The sequence below is a fragment of the Chelonus insularis genome, unplaced genomic scaffold (genome assembly GCF_013357705.1).
Source record: "Chelonus insularis isolate UGA/USDA-ARS -01 unplaced genomic scaffold, ASM1335770v1 contig_24_pilon, whole genome shotgun sequence".
Classification (NCBI taxonomy): Eukaryota; Metazoa; Arthropoda; class Insecta; order Hymenoptera; family Braconidae; genus Chelonus; species Chelonus insularis.
The window spans coordinates 1251995-1269225 of record NW_023276446.1 but is presented as its reverse complement, the minus strand read 5'-3'; the positions used below and the strand labels follow the sequence as shown (position 1 = coordinate 1269225).

The window sequence follows — 17231 nt, the reverse complement described above, 5'->3', positions numbered from 1 at the left end:
TTATCACATTACTCATTTTACTCGCGAATAAGACGCAGTAACTCATACTGAAAATGACACCATCTTTATTTTGATCTTTCTAATCTTTTCCGCGCCAAATTAGCGCCACTGCGGTCTGTCGTGAAAGCTTTTTCCTCACCATATTGGTAAAATTACATCAGAAGTTTTCAAATTTACCGACATATTGAACAAAACTATAACAAAGAATTTATTGATGTATCTATATTGTCTGTTAATAAAAAAAAACCTTGGTAAAATTCCGAATTAGTGAAAATTATTTATCATGTGGCATATACCGGCTCCAAAAATTTCTATTGTTATACATATGAATTGTTTTTTCACTTGGACAATTTTTTTTTAAATATACTAGAGTTTAAAAAATTTTAATAATAAATGCATATATTCTTTTTTATATAATCTTTTTTGATGTTTTTATACTCAAAACTTATCATATTTAAAGGTTATGAGGTTAGAAAACAAATATAAATGCAATAGGTACTCTAAAAAATTTTTCAATTAAACCAATCATGGAAAATACTCGTGACTTTTTTCTACAAATCACACAACGTATTTTTAGTAATTGGACTGCATTGAGGGTAAATAATACATATTTTTAAATTTTATACTCATATATAAAGGTTTCTTTTTCTTAAATGATTTAAAAACTGTAAACACGTTGTAGATGGCTGTTGAACATGGTATGGGATCTAAAGATAAAGCGATTGAATTCTGCCCATACATTACTGAAGTTATTTATATGAATGGTAAAAAATAATTAAACTCTTAATGAACCAGTGAATATAATATTTTAATGTTGACAATATTGTTCTTGTATTGTAGAAAACCTTTCGAGTGATGAAGTTGCAGGAGAGTTAGAAGAATACATGGATACTGAATTCAATACAGAGCTACAAGATAACAGTGCAATTGAAGTTGCTCAACAATTATTGAGATTTTATCAATATTGTCTAAATAGTGATGAGAAAACAGCAATGGCAGAAATGGAAAAATTACCGGCATTAAAATCGTGGATTTTATCAAGAGATATGATAAGAAAACAAATTAGTGATGGACCATCGACTAGTGAAGTTAGTAATGGTGGAGAAGAAGACGAAATGTCAGAACATGTAAAAGAAACTGCTGTTGAAGATGAATGGCTTGAAGTAAAGCCAAGAAAAAAAAAATAAAAAATAAGTAGAAAAAATTTTATTTTGAATGTAAATAATATTTACTAATATTTTTATACCTTAAAAATATGTTTTCAAAATAACATAGTGAAAAGTTCAGAGCAGTAATTATAATTATAATTAATTTAGCTTATTTGGCGTCCGATTTTTATTTTTTTTTTTTCATTTAGAGTGGAATTGTAGAAAGTTTGTTTGAGTCTTTAGGATCCCAAGACATACTATCAATTTTAACTTCAAGTTCATTTTTATTGTTTGGTCCAAATATGCTCAACACGACTGGCAAAAATAATAAACCATGGAATAGACCATACATCACAACTAATGTAAAAAGCTGTAAATAAAGTGTCAAAAAAATTTCATTGATGTTTTTTAGTTGAAACAGATAACATATATCTACGTAATAATAATTCAAAAATAAACTTACTTTAAAAAAAGTACTAAATAAGTATGCTTTACTTGTAGCAAGTAGAACAAATGCTAAAAAAGTACTGAAACCACCATTAAACACAGCAGGACCTATGATTCCTAGCGTAGTGATGGATCTTTCTATTATTAAAAAAATGAGATAAATAAAATGTACATGGATACGAATGATATTTATATAAAAATATTTCTAAATTATTATTTAATCCTCTAAAAAAATCAATAAGTAAATACATTCAATTACCATTTTTCGTTCCTTTGAGCAGAGTAAATTCAAGTCCTACATGAGCTGCATAATCAACAGATAATCCAGCGCACAAAAGAATAATAATACTGGTAGAAATTTCAATAGTCAATCCTAAATAATGCATAGACCCTAATAAATCCACTAATGTAAGTAGAACACAGCATATCACCCATATAGATACTTTCAAATCACGTAGTACCAAAATAGACACCAAACCAATAGCAAAAATTTCTAGGCATAAATTTCGTATCAACTCTCCTCCAATAATCTAAAAAAATTCATTATACAACTGTAATACTTTTAAAATAAGATTTTGAATTATATTAATAAAAAATTTACCTGATTTGCTGTCCATGATATATAATCTTGTGAAAAAATAGCAAAATGTTCAATGCCTTGGGTAAAATTAATTGATTTCATAATCTCTCGAATCATTCTCATTGCTTTAACTTGATCAGTCGTTGTGTTCATATGGACATGCTGTATTTGAATTTTTGAAGTCTAAAATTAATGAAAACAATTAATTATAAATTTTATTTTCATTTTTTTTTTTTTTTTGTAAAAATCTTACCGTAATATTGTAATCAACTATTGGTAATCGATTAAATTTTATATCTTTAACATAAGATTGTCCTTTTCTAGTTAATAAAAATTCTGATAGAGATCCAAAGTATTCATCTCTATCAATATCTAAAAAAATATTAATTATTTTGCGTTTAATTGTTTAAAATAGTTTCAATTAGTATTTACCTTTTGTAGTGTTAATTAGCCATTTGTCATAAGCAATAAACCAAGGATTCAAAGTTTTGTTATTAATATAAGGATTTTGACTGAGTTCTTGAAATAATTGTGAAAGTGCTTCTCTATCTTCGTAGTAATCTACACCAGCTAAATAAATATTAGCTAATTTTCCGTATCTTGGAAAATATTCAATTAGTTTCTCACTAAATTGCAGAGGATAAGACTCTTTATTTAAGTACATTAATGGATCATAATTGCTTTCCAAATTATATACTCCCCAAATATTAATACCAAACAGAAAGATCGTCAACAATATGATGAAAATTTTTATCTTTGGTTTCATAGCGATTGGACCAATAATTTTTATAAAAACATCATGTTGTAAATTACGTTGGCTACATGTATTAGGCTTCCAATTAGGTTTTGATTGACAACAACATCCATCTTTTGCTAATTCCAATCTTCTTTCATCTAATACCAGACAACTTATGAAGAACATTATCTCAAAAATAAATAAAAAAAATATTCCCATGGTTGCAAATGCGCAAAATGATTCTAGAAAAGGCATAACAGTGGTGATTCCAATAGCAAATGCTACTATATTTGTCAAAGATGTAATTGCTATCGACATTCCTGACTGTTGAAGTGTTTGTGCAATACGTTCAGGAACTTTTAATTTTTTTTTAGTTTGTGTAAGACTCTCTAAGCTTTGGATGATTACAAACATGTCATCAACTCCAATGCCAAGAAGTAAAAATGGAAGAACAGGATGAATGGGACCATAAGAATAACCCATGTAAAAACAAACACCGTAAGACGATAAAATTGCTTGACCAACAACAGATACTCCCATCAAAGAGAGGTAAATTCTTTGTTGAACTTGATTGCATTTTCCTATCATTATCATAACGTAAACAATGATCAGTGCCAAACCACAAAATAAAATAGCAAAATTATTGTGTAAAACTTGAAATAAGACGTCTTTGAAACTTCGTGAGGTGATGGCATAAATTTTTACGCCTTCTGGTAAGGAATAATTCGAAAATAGTGCTCTTTTGATAAATTCTAGTTCCCAATCTGGAGAATGCTGATTCGATTTTTTCAACATCCAGTTTAATAATATTGCTTTAGCACCAATTACTTTTCCGGTATTTTTATCGCTCTCTATCCGTGAGAGTAACGGTGCAATGTCTGTTAATAAATTTCCTTTATCTCTGAAATAATCATTTTTAGTTGATTTTCTATTTTTTTTATTCTTTTTCATTTATAAAAATAATTGTATTTAGTCAGTTGAATTTTTATAATCTTTAATAAAATACCTGGCTTTCAGTGCTGTCGTTATATCATCCAGTATTCTTTCTTTTGTCAAACTACTAATGTCAACTCCATTTACCTTCCAAAGTTTTAATATTGATTGATAAATACAACTTTTTTCAGGCATTATACTTTTTAAAGCTACAAGTCCTTCATTAGGAAAATCTTCTTTATCAATAGAATTATCATTTTGAAACCATGTAAGATATCTATATATTGAATAATTGAACTTATTAATGTTTGTTTTTTTTTAATATTTTATATTAATTATGTATTTTGATCAGTTTCTCACCCAGCACAAACATCATGCCATGTTTGATTATTTACAATGATATTTTCAATACTATTTTCAATTTCATCTATCTGTTAATTAAAAGTTAGAAACAAATTTTAGTTTGTACAAATTATAATTAAATTTGAACAATAATTTTCATTTTTTATCAAATATAGCTAATATTACCGCATAAAGTACTTCAGGCTCTAGAACATTTGGTGCAGTTATAATAATACTCTCATATTTTAGGTCATTTTTAAAATTTTCTTTAACCCACATTGCATCAGAGCGCACTACAGAATTTTCCGGAATGTACAGCTCAACATCATCAACTCCTTCTTTCCAAAAAAATAGTCCAGGACCACAGGCACCACTTATGCATAAAGAAGCTATTAACCATAGCCAAGGTTTGTTTCCTATACTTAATCCTATACTGTAAAATATATGTTATTTATTCATTTTTTTTTCAGACAATTAAAAGGAATGTGGGCAATACTCACCGGTAAAATATTTGTTCAAAGTGAAAACTGTTACAGAAACTTGAGTCTTTACATTTCTTCCACGTGTTTCTTATCGAGCCTTTTGTCTCCATGATTCTGAAGACTTGCTATCTGAATGTAGACTGAGTAGTAGACGTTTCGAAACCCTTATGCTCATATAATTCATTAAAAGTAATCTGCTATAATTATATAATATAATTGACGGTTTGATCATCATTGCGAACTTGTGTGAAGATATTGACCGTGAAAAATATGTAGGCGTCAATTAATTTTCATAACTTAACATCTTTTTTTTGTTCTTAATTTATTGATAATATTGCATCCTAATACAAATAATGAAATTTTAAAAATAAACGACATTTAAACTTTTTCTTTTTATTTTCATTTTTATGGCAATTTAACCATAATCATAGCCATGCAATAATTATCTCAAAACAACTGAATAATCTTTTGTTGCACTAGAATCAAACAGGATAACCTAAGTATAATAGCTGTGAATTAACGGTACAAATAACGACTGGCACGCGTCGAGTGTATAAAAAAAATTAAAACTTTTTCTCTTATAAAACTACACATTCAGACAATTGATCTATCATTCGTAATTGCGCATTTAATAGTGATTATTTAGTAAATAATAATAGCTTAATGCTCTGAATATGTTATTAATAACAGTTAATAACTCAGCATAATCGGGGACACTGAGATTAAAAAAAAAAAGATTTAAGACAAAAATAAACCTAATTCATGAACTTTAAACGAAAGACTTTCTTTTTTATATTTTCGTAGGTTGAAAGTGGCCAGACAGGTTGGAGATGTAGGTAAGCTGAAGGCATGCACGCGATGTTTACCGGTAGTAAAAGAAGACGGTGAGGTGATCAAGGAGAACAAGGCATTTTACCGCGTGGTAATCATATCAAAAGTAGGGATTTACAACAGAGAGCGGACGCCTTTCTCATTCTGAAACATCTCTTAGTGTTTCTGACTCTAGTCTCTCCGATGGACGTGCTCGCCAAAGTTTATAGCAATATCAACTGGTGTCAGGTGGATTTTTGGAGTGTAATTAATTGCTTTATCAACGTTCCAAGTTCAACAGATTCAGTGTTGTTGAATATTTGTGATTAATATTAGAAGACTTCCAGTTAACGTTTACATAAATTCGTACTAAGTGTGTGATTGGTAAGTGTTGCAATCGTCGAGCCGTGATGAACCGATATAACGAATTATGATCCAACATTTCATCTACGCTTGCTAAATTTCTGATTTACGAGCTTCCATTAATTTTATCTTCGCACATGCTTTGATATTGACATTCAGTGTTGGCCCTGCAAAGCTATACCCATAAATCTTTTGTCATTAATCACAAATCACCTAAAGAAGCTTATCTAAATATCTAAAGTTATCAATGAATTAATGAATACGTACCAAGCTTATCCATGTGCTGAATTCATCAATTTAATTATGAAATGCATAACGGTTTTAGAAAGTCTTGGGGCGATGTCTCGAATGGGTCGTTCAAGTTCGCTCTCTGGGTCATTGATTTAATACTCCTAGACCTAAAAAATAGTTGGTCACTTGGATTCACGCCAAATAAACAGCATTATTGTATGTCTGATGTACCATTTTAACGGGATCTTATCTTCATTTATGGCTCTTCTTTATTCATTATTTACTTTATAAAATATGCCAGTTAAAAAAAAATTCAGTTGAATTTTAAAGAACTTTAATGATTTACCGTAATGTACTCTCAATGCCTATAAAACTAGTAAGGTAGGAATAGGAAGTTGTTTCTAGTCAAGTGCTAATGCCGTTCCGCTGAAAAAAAAATTTTCACGCAACAAAATCACGTATAAATCCGTTTTGGTGTAGAAAAATGGGTTGAATATTGCTAAATAAATAGACTTGATGACCGCGAAATATTGTAATTTGAACTATATTTTATTTTCCATTAATTTCTGTTATAGCAAATAATTAGTTCATTTACATTAACAAATCTATTCATATCTCTTAATTTATAATTAATTTTGATTTCAGAAAATGCCAAAAATTTATTTGCTGATCTTTTGTATTGTCGTAGCTGATGCTCAGCTGAATTTTAATGGGAATTCATTAACAGACAATACAGATTACACAGCAGAAGAGTCACAGAATTATGAGAGAACAAATGGACAAAGAGCATCAGAATCAAATGGCTTAAATAAAAACTCTCCTGACTCATTAACTGCAGAATCAAGAAGTCTTTTAGATAATCAGATTAGAGAAAAATTACTAAAGACATCAATCGATGTTAAACCAATAAATGTCCAATTAAAAGATGTGAGTTATAATAATGAAAATAAAAATAATAATAATGTGAAACTCATGCCAAGTGCTACGGTACATCAAGCATCTCCAGCAAATCCGTCAATCAAAGTACTTGATTCAACATCCCATATGCAAATGCAATCAAGAGAAGAATACTCAACGAATCAACGCGATAGTTCAGAGAAAATTCGTGCCTCACCGAGACAAATTGCTTCATCAGTGTCAAACGAAGCGCTCAATAGTTTTTTAAATTCACAAACGCCCGAAGAATCGCAGTATGCCCTGGAAAAATATCTTCAAACTCAAGAACAAGTTAATCAGTCTCCAGTCCAGTACGATCCATCGTTGAATGTCGAAAATTATAATACGGCTAATGTAAAAACACTACAGTTTTTACCAAACCAACGAGTAAATACTAATCAAGCAATTCCTGATCAGATTGATGATTTACCTAATTTTCAATCAATTCCAGAATTACCGGAGACTCAAAAACTTTACCAAGCTCAATCATTGAGATCTATTCAATCTCCATGGTATCAAGGCATTAAAAATAAACCATATTATTATCGACCTGGAATGAGAAATTCTTATATTTATAATCAAGGCCGACCTGCTAATAAGAAATACTTGCAATCGCGACTGATGAGTGACTATGGACCACAAGAATCTCTTCATGTTGGTTATAATTCTTATAACAAACGGGCTAATCGACGCTATGGTCCATATTCTGCTAATAGTCCTGTTGTTTATTCAGCGCATCCACCACCAATAACAAGTCCTCCGGTAGACGGTAATCTTCTGTATTCCCAATTATATGCTCAATCTTACGATCCTTATTATTATAACTATATTGCAAAAACAGGAAAAATTAAACCTTGGCTTTATGGAAAACTTGGTTCTCGTGAAGAGCCTAGTATGTGGAATGAACTCTATCGTAGCTTTAAAAAACACGGAATGAAGAATATAATGAATCCAATGTTTCTTCTTGGTCTTTCAATACCTGCTTTAACTCTCATGCTCTCTGCAATTATCTCTAAAAGATCTTTTGGTAGATCAGCTGATGGCAATGGTTATATAAGTGAAGAAACGTTGAATGAACTTGAAGAGAAAGTTCGTGCAGCTATTGAGTATTATGAAAATAATGTGAATGGTGATAAAAAAGATTGTAAATGACAACGTAGTATCAGATTTATAACTGTTGAAGATAATGAAGAAATAAAGAATTCATTACATTTAGAATGAATTCAAACTAAGGTTCAGGGTCATAAACCTCACGTGGTCTCTTTGACACCATTGAAATTGCAGACTGTTTTACGAATCGATTATTACACAATTATTTTAAATGAGTAATTGAAAGCACGACCCACAGGTCATGAGATCTAGACTATATAACACTCAGCATAATTATCAATTACACATTTACTACAATTGATTTTTTTTTTCTTTAAATAATTTAGTCTAGACGAGAGAAGAAAGTTATTTTTACAAAGCAGTAAAGTAATAAAAAATTATTAATAATGAACCTCATGAAAAGACATTTATTTTTATTATTTATTCATACATCCTTTTTTTTTATTAAAGTCTCATTTTTTTCATCATAATGAGATATTCTAATTCAAACGACATTTTAAGGGGAAGTTGTATTCCAACTCTATCTCATGTACAGTCTAAAATATTATTCAAATATACTTTATAACTTTGATAATATTGTTTTATAAAAAAATATATTTTGTATATATGTATAGTTGTACGTTAGAAAAAAATAAACTAATTCGCTGGCACTTGCGAATATGAAACAAAAAAAAACAATACTATGAAAGCTTAAGCAAAAAATTTTGTTAGAAAATTGTAATAATTCAATTATTTCTAATAAAATATTTGTATCGTCAAAAGATTAATAAAATTATTTATACATTAGCATTATTGACATAACTATTTATCATTAAGTGTTATTACATCAATTCTTGCTAAAAAATTTTAAAAATAACTCGTCTATGTATACAAAAAATTTTTTACAATCGTAATTGATCAAAATGAAATTCATAAATTGTCTGAAATATAATACACTGTTCTATTCAAAAATTTCAAAAATTTGTACTTTCTACTCTACATTTTCTTCTTCCAAGATAAGATTTATTGCTTCTCCAACATCTTTAACTACAAAAGCCGGCCTAGACAAACCTTCTTCAAGTGGAAGAAAATCTCTGGGACAATGATCTGATTTAAATTCTGAGTCTCGTTTATGTACACCAGTTTCTACTAAAATACTGATACAAGCTTTTATGTTTGGAGGAATTAAATTATCACCTAATAATGATTCTAGTCCACGAGATTTCGTCATTTTTCCTTTTGAGTATCTTGCTAAATATTTATCATATAAATTTGCACCAAAGATATCGGTATTAATATTGTCACTGAAAAAAACAAGAAGAAAGATATCAGTTTTTGTATAATGACAAATTATTCTATATAAAAAATAAAGATAGAATAAAAATAAATTTTTTTTTTTTCAAATTCATTCCTTTTGATGAAAGAAAATAAAAAAATTTAATAATTAACATGAAGCTCAACAATTCAACTTACCCAACAGCATAAATAGTATCAATATTATGATCAATTCCAATCTTCTTGGCATAGTTCATAATCATTTGATTAGCATGATAATATGTAACTTCACTCGGTTTACCAACAAGTGCTGAATAAATTAAATCTTTGCCAGTGGCTTTTTTATACAATGATTCTAAGCAGACTAGAAAAGCTCCATGACCATATCTAGGAATTGGAGCTTCAGAAACCCAAAATAAATCCATATTACATGCTATGACTGGTATATGAGGATAAGGAAGTGCTGATGGCAAGCCAGACGGCATTCCGTTCGAAATTAATAAATCTACCATCAACTGTAAAGGTGTTTCCCATATAATAGGTTCACTTAACAGAACAATGCCTTCAATCGGCTTAAAATTAGGATCTATGGGTCCACAACGTGGATTTCTCTTATCTTTGTTTACATAATCTAAACTAGGAAAATTTTCAACTAATTCGTTAATTGTTATTGTGCTTTTAAATCCTAATTCTGAAGCTATTTGTTTAATTCGACCTTGTCCTGATATAAGAACATGCTTATTGTGGAATTGTTTGAACATTTGTAGTGGTGAATGTGCTAGTACAACTTGATCTTCTGTTATTTCACAACCAATCCATTTTGATAAATCTTCAGCCTTTTCAGCAGGTAAAGAACTGCCACTATTTGTTACAAATAATGTAGGAATACGAAACTTTCCATTGCTTTCTCTCAAACGTTTGAAAGCTTCTGGTACTGGTGACAATACGGTATTGCCTCTCACTATGACTCCATCAATGTCAAAAATTATTCCAAACTTTGGCTTTGGTTTTGAGCTAAAATTCTGAAAAAATTATAAATTTTTTTTATTATAACATTCGACTGGAAAATATATTATAATATTTTATCAGACAATTCATTGTTATTTAAAGAGTGTATTTTTTACATCTAAATTTAAATATTATGACTTTAAACAAGGTAATAGTATTTTTAAATTCGCCTTGACCTACTTTTTATTTAAGCATAGATATATCTTAATCAACGCATTTGACATCAAACTAAATGATTAGACAATGCCATTGAATGATTCAAAATAAATAATATTGTTACAAGTTAAAGCAATCAATTCTCAAAACATAGTCAGCTAATAGAATACCAATGCGTTCATAGATTTGTTACAAATATTAAAACAAAGAAAACCATAAAATTAGTATATTAGAGTTAAAATTAATAACAAAATAAATAAGTCACTGAGAATTTAGACTTTTGGATGTAAAATTTATTATTTATTGACAAACTTACTCTTATGCCACAAAATTTGCTAATTTCTGGACGTAGTAATATTTTCATTATGGCCATTTTGGCAATAAAAAAGTATTATTTTATCAATTAAAATTGATTGTTAATATTTTTCAGTCATTATTTTATTTAGCTACACATTTTAAGCCATAAAAATATTATACTTATTCATTAAGTAACAATCTCATAAAGTATTTCTACAAAACCTAAAAAGAAACTGAACTTTAATCTTCAACACTGATTAATTACACTGAGGGTAGCATATGAAATGTGATGGGTTAACAGCGCTTGATGTGTTTTATTTGACTACGAGTTGTCTCTGATGGTAATGTGAATATTTATTATCATTCGTTGGCAACAAATCAGTTATCAGAGGAGAACTGTTCTTATCGCAAAATAATTCATTTATGACAAGATAGAGGTACAAAAAAGCCGGTATGGAGATTGTTTTCTCTTTCTATTTTTGATATCAATTTTATACGATAAAGAAAGTATAGTTTAATTACTAACATTATATACTCTGATGCTGATTAGAGTAATAGACGTAACAATGTCAGGGTTACTTTGATTTGTTTAATGCATTTATTATTATATTTTAATTAATTTTTCTACCTTTATGAATTATATCACAACAGTATTATGGGTGATTTTATTTTGGAACGTGTTAATTCAAATGAAAAAATTCTCCTCAAACGGGATGAAACGGTGAGATTATTTATTTGTAATGAATGCATTCTTTTGCATTCATAGAACATTGAAGTTTCTTTAGTCATCTTTATTATTCGCCCAAGCCGAAGCACAAATGGATCATAGGTTTTATTTATTTCAGTATACTTATGGAAGAGAAAAAAATAACGAAATCGTTAGAGTTAGTCCATTGATTTCACGCAAACATTGTGTGTTTATCGTGACAGCATCAAGTGTTAAAATAATTGATTCAGGAGTAAGTTTATTTGTTAATAAAGATAAATCAATTTTGCTGCATCTGTATCATATAATGGGTTAATTATTTATTTCCGAGTCCTTTTAATTTCAGAGTTCCAATGGGGTATTTTTGAATGGTAATCAAATTCATCCTCATACTCCAACTCACGTAAAAGTGAATGATACGATTGGAATTGCCTGTGGAGAGCTTCAGAACATACTACCAGATACGTTTGTTTACAAATTGAAACGTCTGGTATGTTATTTTGGTTATGATTTTTTACAATAATCAATATGAAATAAGATTTTGACTTCGATTAAAATAAGTTTTTTTTTAGGAAAATGAAGCTCCGCATAAACGAAAATTGAAGACTGAATGTTCAGAGATTCCTTCCAAAATTCCGAAAGTCGAGCCAATAGATTCTCCGGAAATTGTTATCATAGATGATGGTAAAGAATACTTTATCTTATCTTCTTGAGTTAGGAATAATTTTTTATTAAACAATTAATCTAGATTAAAATTTTATATTTATATTAATTTTTATTTTGACTATCTAACTTTTTTAAATTCAATCATAATCGATATGAAATTACTACAAATGATTAAATTTCCATTATTATTTGTTTATTTCTTATTAGATGATACTCCTGTCATGAAAAATGCACCTAGTAAGATACCACCAAACGAGAGTAATGTCATTCATCCATCTGTTATAAAAGAAGACAAAAATGTTGTCAACAATAATTCTGATATGGAAATTGAATTAATTAATTTGGATGACTTAGAACCTATTGAAAATGATGTTTCAACTACGAATGAGCAAAATAACCAGACAATATCAATAAATAAAATACCACAAAAAATAGTCAGTTCTTCGTTTCCAAAACCAGAATTTATTCCAACAAATGTCGCTACTTATCAAAACATGGCAGAAAATGAATTTGATCCATTGGAAGCAACTGTTAATTTTCATTTTATAAAATGTGAATCCACTTTACCAGAAAGTCCAGATATGTTTGACGAATTATCTTCTCAACCAAGCACGTCAAATATTAAGCAAGAAGTTACATCGTCAGATTTAGACTGTTATAATGACAATTATTCTCAAGGAGAGCTTATTTGTCTTTCTGACGATGAAGAAGAAAAAGAAATTAATTTTCCACGATCTCAATTGTTTGATGAAATTATAATAAGTGATGAAGTTCATAATGATAATATAACTAGTATTAAACAAGAGTCTGCAACCGATTTTGAAGAACTTGTTGATCCTTATGGTGAGCTTGATGATATTCCTCTGATAGAACTTACAGATGATGAAAATGAAGATGATCATGATGAAAACACGAAAGCATGGCTACATAAATTATTGGGTAGCCAATTGGAAAACCAAGTTCAAATAACAGTTCAACCACCGAAAGAAGAAGAAGAACAACAACAAAGGGAATTTATTGTTGAGGAATTAGAGGATAGTGAAGAAGAACAAGAAAGAAGGCAAGAAGTTAAATATGGTCAGCTGAATGATGTGACAGGAAATGAAATTCACAAACAAAATGTTGTTGATGTTAGTTATTTTATGCAAGCTATAGGGAAACTAGTAGATGAAATTAAAGAGATCGAACAAAAGTCGGAAGATGAGGATAACCAAATAAGTAGCGACATTCTAGAAATATCTGGCAATGAAAATAACGTTACAGAAATACCGAAAAAAATAATAGACTCACACGTATCCAATAAGAGTGATACTATTCAAGATAAATTTATGAAAAGTTATAGTACACTTAATGATGAAAAATTCAAAAATAAAGAATTGACAAAGAAAAAGAAAGAAAAGAGTTTAAAGAAACGAAATAAACAAAAAAGTATTAAACAATCTAAATCTACCTCAAATAAAGCATCAAATGAACAAATGACAGAAAATTTAGATGATGTATCGAATAAAATTTCTGAAAAAGATACTAAGTGCCATGATACAAATATTGATAACAGTTTTCATAAAACTGTTGAACCTGATCAACATACCAGTATGAATATATGTGATAGTCATAGTGAAGCTAAGTCATATTCTGTACTTACAGATCATAAATACACTAAATTACATAAAGAAGCAGAAGATAAATGTATGAAAGTTAATGAAACTAATATAGATAGGATTCAACAAGTCAATCTTCATGACAAAAAAATTTCAAAGGAAGAAAAAAAAATAAATAAAAAAAGTAAAGATAGTAGAAAAAATAGTAGTGAAGAAATAGATGTTAACTTAAATCAATCACTTTTATCTCATGAAGAGAGGGGTGATTCAGAAGCTATGGAAGCTTTAAAAGTCACGAGTACTTCTGAAAAAACTGATAATACTATAGATAAAAAAGGAATTCCGAAGATAGGAAATTGTCCTATTATATTTAATAAACGAGGAAAAAAAATTGAGCAAGTTGATCCACCGTTTTTGCCCAAAGGAGAGCGATGTGGTGTCAGTATAAATATTACTGCTAGTACTTCTGGAAATATAAAAGATCATAGTGAAAACAGTGATGATGATATTTTTACATCTAATAAAACAGCAATTGCGTCTCGAAAAAAGGAAAATAAGCAAACTGAAAGTAATAATTTAAACAAAAAAGAAAAACGATTGGAACGTTTGCGGCGTAAATTTGGTGATTATACTTCATTAAATAAAAACCAGAAATTTTCAAATGAACAGAAAAGAAAAATTAAAGAAGAACGCAATGAGAGATTAAAGCAGCTTCAGCACAAATCTGATGAAATGAAAAAGTCTGAACAGAAAACAGATATTAACAAGCGGATCAACAAGCCTAAAGTTAAGATTTCAAATAAAAATAGAGGTGCTTTTCTTACTCCTGATGAAATTAGTAATGATAATATAGGAAAAGAATCAAGTAATAATAGTTCTGTTGAAAGATTGATTGTACCTAAAATTCAAGAACTACAACAAAATACAGCTGCTCAAGATCTTTATGATGTCATTTCCAGCACTTCTGTAAGCTATTCCGATGATAAATCACCAAAATCAGAAAATAAATTTAAACAGAGAATTGATGCAAAAGAAAATAATAATGAGATTGAAAAAATGGATATAGATAAAGAAGCAGCTATGGAAGAAAGAAAAAATAAACAAATAAGTAGTGAAAATGATAATGTAGATAAAACTAAGCCTATTATTACGAGTAATGTGAGTGTTAATCTACCAAATATCAAATGTTATAAGGAACAATGTGATACAAATAAAATTATTCAGCCACTTCGAGGTATTTTACGAGATTTGCAGAACAAAAAAACTGTGAAGAAAAAAGTTCGGTTTAATGATAAAACAAAAATTCAAGTTTATCTTATTGATGAAGGTAATAAAATTGAAATGAAATGCACTCAAAAAGATATGAAAATTGGAAAAAAATTTCTGGAGTACGATTTAAGTAAAGCTAAAGTTGATTGTCCAAAAGTAGAATTATTTCTGTTTAAAGTTTTTCAATGGAGACCGGTTTGGTTAAATGAACAACGAGATCGTCAAATTCCACCACCAATTGTTGATGGAGCGGACATATCTTCAGTATCATTAACTTACTCATCATACATGCATTATTACAAAACTATGTCAACATTAATGCTATTAGAAACGTGGTACATAATGTCAAAAGATTATGAAACACTTAAAAAGCGTCCAGTACTTTATTCTTCTGTCGTAGAGCAATCAGTGAGCCAAATAGTAGTAGATTCTTCGTCAGACATGAAAATAACAACGTTCATGATTGAAGCATTAATAACTGAAAAAGATTTACGACAAAAACATTACCCAGTTTATGGAGATTTGGTCATGTTAGAATTAGCTGGAATTCAGGATGGAAAAACGATCTATACTCACGTATTCGCGTATATTACTACATTGAATTACACTACTATTATTCCTAGTACGAGGTATAATACAGCATTAAATAAACTTATAAAAAATCCCCATACATTGATCACATATACAATGATGACAAAAGCATTACCTTTTGTTCCTCAAACTCTAAAACCTGGAAGATTAAAGACTGTAATATACTTCCGATCATATATGCGAATGGTACAAGCTCTTCATTATCTACCTCAATCTCCATTGCTCAATGCAATCTTACATCCAACTCCAGAAGCTTATAAACTGCCATTTGTATCTCATTACGAATCATTAACATTAGTAACAAAAGATATGTTGAATAGAAAACAACGAGAAAGTGTTTTTAGAATCGCTGAAGCAGTACATAACCAAAAACCAGGAATATTTTTAATTCAAGGACCTCCAGGCACTGGAAAATCTAAAGTTATTATAAATTTAATTACGGAAATATTATATGGGAGAAAAAAAAATGAAAATCAAAAATTTATGAAAATTTTAGTATGTGCTCCATCAAATGCGGCAATTGATGAAATAGTTTCAAGATTGAAAGTCATTCGAAGTAATGTTGAAGATCCAGCATATAAATTTAAAATGGTTCGTATTGGTCGATTAGAAGCTGTTTCTCCTGCAGTCAGATCATTTCATGTATCAGAACTTGCTAAACGTGATGTTGAGAAAACATTAACGGATTATCATGCAGCTAAAAATAGTTCTGAAAGCATTGAAAAACAAAAAGAATATTTATTAGCTCATATAAATGCATTAAAAGAAGAATGTAATGCAGAAGATATGACTGAAATGCAAAGACAACATCTATCAAGAAAGTTAGCTTCTTTTCGGGCTAAGTACGAACTTTTTTCAAATTACAATCCGTCAGCCCCTATAAATTCGAAATTGCGTGCAAAAATACACCAAGCAGCAGAAAATACTATTCTAGCTGGTGCAAATATCATTGCGTGTACACTATCTTCGTGCTATACTAATCAAATGGAATCAATTTTTGGCAAAAGTAACGGAAAAATATCAGTTTGTATTGTTGATGAAGCTACGCAAAGCTCAGAACCAGAAACTTTAATTCCTTTGATGTTGGGAGTAACGTCTTTAGTCCTTGTTGGCGATCCAAATCAATTACCGGCAACAATTATCTCACAACAAGCTAAACATCTCGGATTTGATAAATCACTTTTTGCTAGAATTCATTCAGTGTTTGATGGAAATCCACATAATCCTATAATAATGCTAGACACACAATATCGTATGTCAGATCGCATTATGCTTTTTCCTAATCGGTATTTTTATAATAATGCTATACAAAATGTATCACCTAGAGAACGTCTTCCGTTTCATTTTTATAAAGTTTTCAATCTTTCATCCCATCAAGATGATAGCAATAAATTTTCTAATACTGATGAAGCAACGTTTGTAGCCAATCTTATTTACACCATGGCAATAAATTCTCATAGAATAAAAAATCTTGGAATTGGTATCATAACGCCGTATAATGATCAACGAATATTAATTAATCAAAAGATTATCGACAGGTAAGATTCAACAAAAACTACTATTAGTTG

The 17231-nt window shown here is 29.3% G+C and overlaps 5 protein-coding genes across 7 annotated transcripts in view; 3 read left to right on the top strand and 2 right to left on the bottom strand.

The window, feature by feature from the left end:
* The first annotated feature begins 310 nt into the window (after positions 1 to 310).
* Positions 311 to 1546, top strand: LOC118064724 (uncharacterized). 2 transcript variants are annotated; one of them, XM_035079536.1, is made up of 4 exons: positions 311 to 596; positions 683 to 764; positions 841 to 1217; positions 1358 to 1546. In XM_035079536.1, exons 1-3 carry the CDS (start codon positions 528 to 530, stop codon positions 1185 to 1187), a joined length of 498 nt encoding a protein of 165 aa, XP_034935427.1. In that variant the 5' UTR covers positions 311 to 527; the 3' UTR covers positions 1188 to 1217; positions 1358 to 1546. The 2 variants fall into 2 exon arrangements, with proteins under 2 accessions (XP_034935427.1, XP_034935426.1); XM_035079535.1 differs by having other exon boundaries at positions 841 to 1546.
* Positions 1333 to 5520, bottom strand: LOC118064722 (NPC intracellular cholesterol transporter 1-like). Its single transcript, XM_035079532.1, has 10 exons — positions 4687 to 5520; positions 4373 to 4619; positions 4205 to 4275; positions 3918 to 4121; positions 2608 to 3812; positions 2429 to 2547; positions 2197 to 2358; positions 1855 to 2125; positions 1612 to 1733; positions 1333 to 1518 (listed from the first exon to the last, which is right to left on the bottom strand). Exons 1-10 carry the CDS (start codon positions 4776 to 4778, stop codon positions 1354 to 1356), a joined length of 2658 nt encoding a protein of 885 aa, XP_034935423.1. The 5' UTR covers positions 4779 to 5520; the 3' UTR covers positions 1333 to 1353.
* LOC118064723 (uncharacterized) lies at positions 5204 to 8747 on the top strand. Of its 2 annotated transcripts, none has more exons than XM_035079534.1 (2): positions 5204 to 5504; positions 6718 to 8747. In XM_035079534.1, the coding sequence occupies exon 2, from the start codon at positions 6721 to 6723 to the stop codon at positions 8158 to 8160; it is 1440 nt and encodes a 479-aa protein (XP_034935425.1). In that variant the 5' UTR covers positions 5204 to 5504; positions 6718 to 6720; the 3' UTR covers positions 8161 to 8747. The 2 variants fall into 2 exon arrangements, with proteins under 2 accessions (XP_034935425.1, XP_034935424.1); XM_035079533.1 differs by lacking the exon at positions 5204 to 5504 and adding an exon at positions 5586 to 5862.
* A 132-nt stretch (positions 8748 to 8879) lies between these two features.
* On the bottom strand, positions 8880 to 11090 carry LOC118064763 (haloacid dehalogenase-like hydrolase domain-containing 5). Its single transcript, XM_035079612.1, has 3 exons — positions 10853 to 11090; positions 9571 to 10394; positions 8880 to 9401 (listed from the first exon to the last, which is right to left on the bottom strand). Exons 1-3 carry the CDS (start codon positions 10907 to 10909, stop codon positions 9089 to 9091), a joined length of 1194 nt encoding a protein of 397 aa, XP_034935503.1. The 5' UTR covers positions 10910 to 11090; the 3' UTR covers positions 8880 to 9088.
* Positions 11091 to 11357: 267 nt separating this feature from the next.
* The window catches only part of LOC118064640 (uncharacterized), a 6447-nt gene continuing 573 nt past the window's right edge, over positions 11358 to 17231 (top strand). Inside the window, exons 1-5 of the mRNA XM_035079379.1 lie at positions 11358 to 11554; positions 11679 to 11792; positions 11886 to 12029; positions 12112 to 12223; positions 12413 to 17201. Of these exons, the coding sequence (XP_034935270.1) occupies positions 11489 to 11554; positions 11679 to 11792; positions 11886 to 12029; positions 12112 to 12223; positions 12413 to 17201 (5225 nt within the window). The 5' untranslated portion in view covers positions 11358 to 11488. The remainder of the gene's footprint in view (positions 11555 to 11678; positions 11793 to 11885; positions 12030 to 12111; positions 12224 to 12412; positions 17202 to 17231) is intronic.